This window comes from Gossypium raimondii, chromosome 4 (assembly GCF_025698545.1).
Source record: "Gossypium raimondii isolate GPD5lz chromosome 4, ASM2569854v1, whole genome shotgun sequence".
Lineage (NCBI taxonomy): Eukaryota > Viridiplantae > Streptophyta > Magnoliopsida > Malvales > Malvaceae > Gossypium > Gossypium raimondii.
Window position 1 is genome coordinate 8,887,729 of NC_068568.1, and position 6,772 is coordinate 8,894,500.

Below are 6,772 nucleotides of genomic sequence, written 5' to 3' on the forward strand. Positions count from 1 at the left end.
AATTCCTTACCACTTAAAATGGAGAAAATTTTCAATCTATTTATTTCTATTAACATTGTATTATCATTTACAATATTAAAGTTTTTTTGGTTTAAAATTGACTTCGTGAAATGTTAAAAAAATGAAGGACTAAAATGCAAAATAAAAAATATAAATTAAAATGTCAAATAACATCTAAAATAATTGAGATATAACCAAAACAAAATGTTATTATAAAATGGAGAGCATTACCTCTTGTTTATGGATTGTGCAAGAATTATATATAATTTTAGATATTGTGTCAAAAGAAAAGTTATAAGAAGAATCTATAATAAAATTGTTAAAAAAACTCAATAATATTTTTACCTTAAAAAACAATTCTTTAATATTATCATTGCTTTTATTAATTTTTTAAAATTTATATTACATTATTTTATTTCACTCACTCAATAAATACATCATGAGATTACAATATTTTAAGTTTATAATAAACGCATTTAATTTGATTTTGGTAAAATTTAATATAAAATAAAATATCACATAAAATTTTTAGATCAAAAGATTCAAAATAAGATAAAAGAAAATATTTCAAATAGATTGAGTCTTAATTTTATTGATTGGATAGACTATTATAATAATTGAAAGTAGATGAATTTAAACATATTTAAATATATTTTTATGTAAAAATTGAAGAATAATTATGAATAAAAATATTTATAGTATAAAAAATGATTTAAAATTGAATTTAAAATCAAATAATAAAATATTTAAAAGAAAAAAAAGGGGGAAGTGAGATTGGAAGGAGAAGAAAACGCCCGCCCTACCGGTTGCGCCAGTAATAGCGGCTGCCGAATCCCTTGAAAAAGTGAAATACACGCTCCAATGACAGGGACTGGAAATCGAGTTGAGAGTACTCGGTAACTTTATTCCATACATACCTCCCATTATATATTGAAAAAAAAAATGTCTCTGACTCTGAACAGCCTCTCCGCAGCCCGGCAACCTTAAATATAAAATCCCCCTCCTCCCTTCTTCGTTTAGCCGCGATCCTCTCAGTGTTTGCCCATCTCTCTTTCTTTCTCACTATAGCATCCTTCTATCTCACCCCTTTTTATTTTCTGTTATTCTGTGAGGAGGAACAGCATTAAAAAGGCAGGATCTTTGACGTTGTCGTGTAACCAAAGATTTTTACTTGTACTTACATATTTTTTTCCCTTTATTTTATTCTTTTCTGAAAGCAAACCGGTGGTTGAGTTTTTCTTTTTATCAGAGTCTTCAATGGCGGGTTTCGTTATATCTGGTTTAAAGCCTCTTCCTTGTATCTACGATAGACCCGCCGCTGGTGTTATCTCGACGAGTTCTTCAAAATCCAGATTTTTAACCAAAAACAAGAATTTCCCAGGTCTAAAAACGTTAAATCCAATCAAATCCAGGAACTGGGGTCTAAACGTGAGTGCCCCATTTAGAGTTGCATCCGTTGAAGAAGATGAGGGAAGGAAAGAGAGAAACCATGGTATTAATGGATTTGAGGAACAAGAACAAGAGGCAGGGTTCGACCCTGGGGCGCCTCCGCCGTTTAAGCTGGCTGATATAAGAGCGGCCATACCGAAGCATTGTTGGGTGAAGGATCCATGGAAATCTATGAGCTACGTGGTGAGGGATGTCGCTGTGGTGTTAGGCCTTGCGGCTGCTGCGGTCTATGTTAACAACTGGATTGTTTGGCCTCTTTACTGGGCTGCACAAGGAACCATGTTTTGGGCTCTTTTTGTTCTTGGTCATGACTGGTAAACTTTTTTTTTTTTTTGAATTGCATTTGCGAGTTGCAACCTCCTCTGTTATTAGATCTGACTGTCTTAATATGTTTCATGGATTTTGTTTCATTTCATTGTGCAGCGGCCATGGTAGCTTTTCAAACGATCCCAAGTTAAACAGTGTAGTGGGGCATCTCTTGCATTCTTCCATTCTTGTGCCTTACCATGGATGGTATGCCTAGTATTTTTTGAAAGGTTCATCTCTTCCCCATTTGTATATGAAAAGTTTAAATTGAATTCATTTCCATTATGATTGAACTTTACAGGAGAATTAGCCACAGGACTCACCATCAAAACCATGGTCATGTTGAGAATGATGAATCATGGCACCCGGTGAGTTAATTTCTCTCATCTTCTTTCTTTTCCCTTATATTGAGAATGATGAATCATGGCCTTTGGTCTAAATTGTAAACACTTTTGTCAATTCAATTGCAGTTGTCTGAGAAGATATACAGGAGTTTAGATACTCTAACACGAACATTGCGGTTCATATTGCCTTTTCCCATGCTTGCATTCCCTTTCTACCTTGTAAGTGTTTTCGTTGTTATTAAATTTTTGATGATTCCTATATGTTGAGAAATTAATGGTTGATTTCACTTTAAATTGCAGTGGAACAGAAGTCCAGGAAAGAGTGGTTCGCACTTCGACCCCAGCAGTGATTTGTTTGTCCCGACTGAAAGAAAAGATGTGATTACTTCCACTCTATCTTGGACAGCCATGGCTGCTATTCTTGTTGGCTTGGGTTTCACAATGGGTCCTATGCAGTTGCTTAAGCTATATGGCATTCCATATTGGGTAGGTTTCAAGTTTCTTCTTTCAAGGAAACGATATCGGGAAGTAGAAAATATGATTTGACTCGTCTTTGGTTTGATGTTTAGATTTTCGTGATGTGGCTGGATGGGGTTACATACTTGCATCACCATGGTCATGAAGAGAAGCTTCCTTGGTACCGTGGGAAGGTATATGAAATTTGTTGGTCTAATTTAATATGCTAAGGCGCCTATGTTGAAATTCATATGGAAACTTACAAATAAAATAATAAATATGGATAGGAATGGAGTTACTTAAGGGGAGGTCTTACAACACTTGACCGTGACTATGGATGGATCAACAACATCCACCATGATATTGGAACCCATGTCATACACCATTTGTTTCCACAAATCCCACATTACCATTTAGTAGAGGCGGTTAGTACCTTTACGTATCTCTTTTTTTTTTCCACTTTGATGTTGTCTTATTTCATTGGTTTTCTAATTGTTATGTTGGTATAATGTTGTGTCATAGACTGAGGCAGCGAGGCCAGTTCTCGGAAAATACTATCGAGAGCCGGAACAATCAGGGCCTTTACCTTTCCACCTCATCGGAAGTTTGATGAGAAGCTTGAAGAAAGATCACTATGTTAGTGACACTGGGGATGTTGTTTACTACCAAACTGACCCAGAACTCAAAAAGAATGCTTCATAAAATAGCTCAGCCCCACAACAATGGCTGGAATTCAAGCTCTTGGCTTCAGACTTGCTAGCTTAACCATAAGAGACCTGTGCAATGAGCTTTCATTGCCATGGTAGAAGACAATTGGAGTTTCATTTTTTTTTTTACCTTTTTCTACGGGGAAAAAGTTAGGCACATATATATTTACTGTATTGGCATTCTACTAGTGAAGGAAAGATGTAAAGTTTTATTCTTTGAACGAGAAATCGCAATTGCTTAAACCAACAAAAAGAAAATGAAAATTTATCGCTTTCTTCTAAAAATGGAAGAAAGGAGTTATAAGTTGGTGCTTGTTTAAGTGTGTGGACAAGAATGGAAGTGCCGACGTAATAGTTTTGTCAATTTTGTGATGGAGAATCACATCATGTTTACCTATATTCAGTTTTGTGAAACTACAGTTTTGTTGCTTTATAGCTTTGGTAATGGATCCATTATCAACAATCCTTATCATTTGTGGTACCAATAAATTATCGTCGTTAGTAGTCATTTTCCTCTACTACCATTATATCAAATTGTGTCAACTTCAATCATTATTATGATATATAATTTATTACGTGTGATTTTTAGTGTGAACGTTTTAAGTCATGTTATCACTTAAAAATTATAAAAGAAAATATTTAAATGATGAGTGTTACTCTCATTTCATCAATCTATTTACATTTGTCGAGTTTAAGGATCAAAATGAATTGAGTTATCAAGTTCAATATTAAAATAAACAAAAATGCAAATACTAAAATATATTTACTTGACAAGTTCAGTAACTGGAAATTATATTAACCTCTAAATTTTTATTTTATTTGGTAGTGGTATTCTATTATTAAAGGAAGTTATGATTAAATTGTGAAATTTGGAAAACAGTAAAACTTTTAGATTAAAAGATAATAATAAATAAAATGATTATAATCATATTGTTTTTCTAAATATAAAGTGTAACATCGTCATTGTCAGACTTTGTTATTGAATTCTTCTTTTTATATAAAATAAACAGACTATCACCATCTGTTCTTGACTCCCTATATTATCCTGTATCAGACATTGAACCACCCAGAGGCGGTTGGCTAAAAATCACCATACTCGCATCAAGATTTCTCCCTATCCTTGCAATACTGTCAGCACATCTGTTCACCTCACGTTTCACATGACGCGAAGTTAACTTTCATTTCCTACTGCAGAGGTTTCGAAGCTGATGGATCTCAGCTAAGACATGGGAATCACCATTCCCCTTCTGTAACGTCTCCATCAACAATGCATTGTTTTATTCCACCTTGAAACCACTATCCCACTGGCCAGACATAACCACATGATCAATCAGATGCCCCAAACTCTCTATACCAAGCATATAAAGGTAACTTGTTGAAGGCTTGATGTATTAATTTTACATTTTTTCTTCACATTGGTATTATTGAGAAAATGAGGAAAAAATATCACAAAGAAACTGGACTCTGAGATTAAATTAAAATTTGAGTTATCAATGCTTTTCCCTAACCCATTCTCAAAATCGTTTCTATTTCTTTATATTCAATAGATCGAGTAGAGGTCTAAAACAGCAATGAAGTTCAAAGAACCAAATACATTCAAAATAAGAGATCTTTTTGAAGCTTTAGCATGCAAGACGCGCAATTTATTAGTGTTCGGTAGTGATCTCTTAGCATCAGCTTGATAAAAAGTACAATTTCATGCCCAGGAAAAGGTTTATTTCCAAAGGAATATCCGCATACAACAACAACAACAACAAAGTGATTGAAGGAATTGGAGGGTTCATTTTTGTTTAGAAAGAGGGAAACATTCTTTCAAGAAAGTATGAAGCTCTGATGAGCACAAGTTAGGGAAATTCCGGTAGTGGTCGACATGAGGAGACGTGCCAAAGTTGAAGGACGATACCTTTATCCCTTTCTTGCTCATCTCCTCGATACAACACTCAATTGACTTATAGGGAATGACCTTATCAACTGTGCAATAAAGATATAGTTGCGGACAGTGCGAATGGGCTCCCAAAGCTGCATCAACCACCGCTCTAAACTTTCTGCATTAGGAACCACAAGTTGATTATCATGAGCACAGTGCGAATGGGTCATACTAATGAGCGCATGCTTTACTTCCTTGTTACGAGAGAAATTGTTTACTAATAAAGGTGGTTAGCAACGAAATGGGATAGGAGCAAGGTGAACAGTGCACTTAGATTAGTTATACGGTGCATTTTGCACCAAGTCTAAATTGATGAGTTTTGACAACCTATACTTACAGCTGTAGTAACTAATTAGCTGTTAGTTTTCTTTCCAGCTACATAAGGAAGGCAGTGTATGCATGACATATTCATTGAATATTTGGTTAATCAGCTTGTCTTCTTATCAATTCTCCTTCTGCTATTCTATTTTCTTTGCTTCTCTGTTTTCTTTTCATTTCCCTTCTTCTTTTTCTTCTTCCTTCTTTTTCTATCGGATTTCTCTCTTTTTTACCTTTCTTCTTTGTTAGTTTATGCTTTTCTAGTTCGTTCCAAAACAAAGGTATCAGAGCTTCAGTCGATTCTCATGGTCGATGATGGGATTACTACCAGGCTTTAAAAGGATGTTAGCCAACTCCAACAAGAGATGGCTTAGTTGCATGCGGTTGTGTCTCTATTGGATACCAAATGGGAAGGATGCATGAAGGAGTTACGTGAGGATGTGCGTAGAGAAATTAAATTTGAACTACAAAGTCTCTTTGAGTAGTATTTAGGCCACTTGACATTGAACCTTAGGGTTGCTGGTACATCTCAAGATCGAGGCAAAGGCATTTTGAGAGTCCTCCACCCAAGTTCCCTCTACAAGAGCCCCATCTGTCATCTTTGGTTGGAGAAATAGGAACTGTTGGCTCTCCTATTCATGGTGATCATGTTGAGAAATGTGCACATATTGTAGTAAATATGTAATTGTTTTCTTTATATTTGAACGATGAATAAATAAATAAATTTAATTTCACATTTCACTGTTATATCTTTTGTGTTTTTGTCTTTCATGTTTTGCATACATAACAAAATTGTGACAAACAAATATTAGATCATTGATTGTCTAAGTTCAAACTGATGATAAATGACACTGAAGAACATTTATATTACGAGAAAGACAATTTACTTTAGTAGATAATCTAAACGAGTCTGTAATCCCTTAAAATAAATCAAAGTGAGCGTTTGGTTCAAATACTTAGAAGGATTGTCATGTCGTCTACAATTCCAATTAGGGAGATGACTAGTCTTTGCTATCGGAGTAGTTGACTCCACAGGTAGAGACATAGATGTCCTCATTGAAAGAATGATACATATGACTAGACCCAAGTTGAATTAATTCTGAATCCGTTTGTGAATTAATTCAATTGTGACATTCATGGTGTGATTTACCTAAATCCTGAGTTAGTTACTAACCTTGCATATATAACTCATGTGCTTTGATATAAGTGAAACATTATGCTCTAAAGATGGTCAAGCTCATAGGACGTATGTTGGGTACATGACT

The 6,772-nt window shown here is 34.7% G+C and overlaps 1 protein-coding gene across 1 annotated transcript; it reads left to right on the forward strand.

The window, feature by feature from the left end:
- The first annotated feature begins 1,257 nt into the window (after positions 1-1,257).
- Positions 1,258-3,257, forward strand: LOC105780050 (omega-3 fatty acid desaturase, chloroplastic-like). Its single transcript, NM_001309351.1, has 8 exons — positions 1,258-1,763; positions 1,873-1,962; positions 2,057-2,123; positions 2,226-2,318; positions 2,400-2,585; positions 2,669-2,749; positions 2,843-2,980; positions 3,078-3,257. The coding sequence occupies exons 1-8, from the start codon at positions 1,258-1,260 to the stop codon at positions 3,255-3,257; spliced, it is 1,341 nt and encodes a 446-aa protein (NP_001296280.1).
- The last annotated feature ends 3,515 nt before the right edge of the window (positions 3,258-6,772 follow it).

What these genes read in the sequence shown, in the direction of transcription:
- LOC105780050 (NM_001309351.1), top strand. Translation starts at nt 1,258, where the DNA reads ATGGCGGGTTTCGTTATATCTGGTTTAAAGCCTCTTCCTTGTATCTAC. An exon ending in TTGCATTCCCTTTCTACCTT is followed by an intron (nt 2,319 to 2,399) that starts GTAAGTGTTTTC and finishes TTTAAATTGCAG; the next exon opens with TGGAACAGAAGTCCAGGAAA. An exon ending in ATTACCATTTAGTAGAGGCG is followed by an intron (nt 2,981 to 3,077) that starts GTTAGTACCTTT and finishes GTTGTGTCATAG; the next exon opens with ACTGAGGCAGCGAGGCCAGT.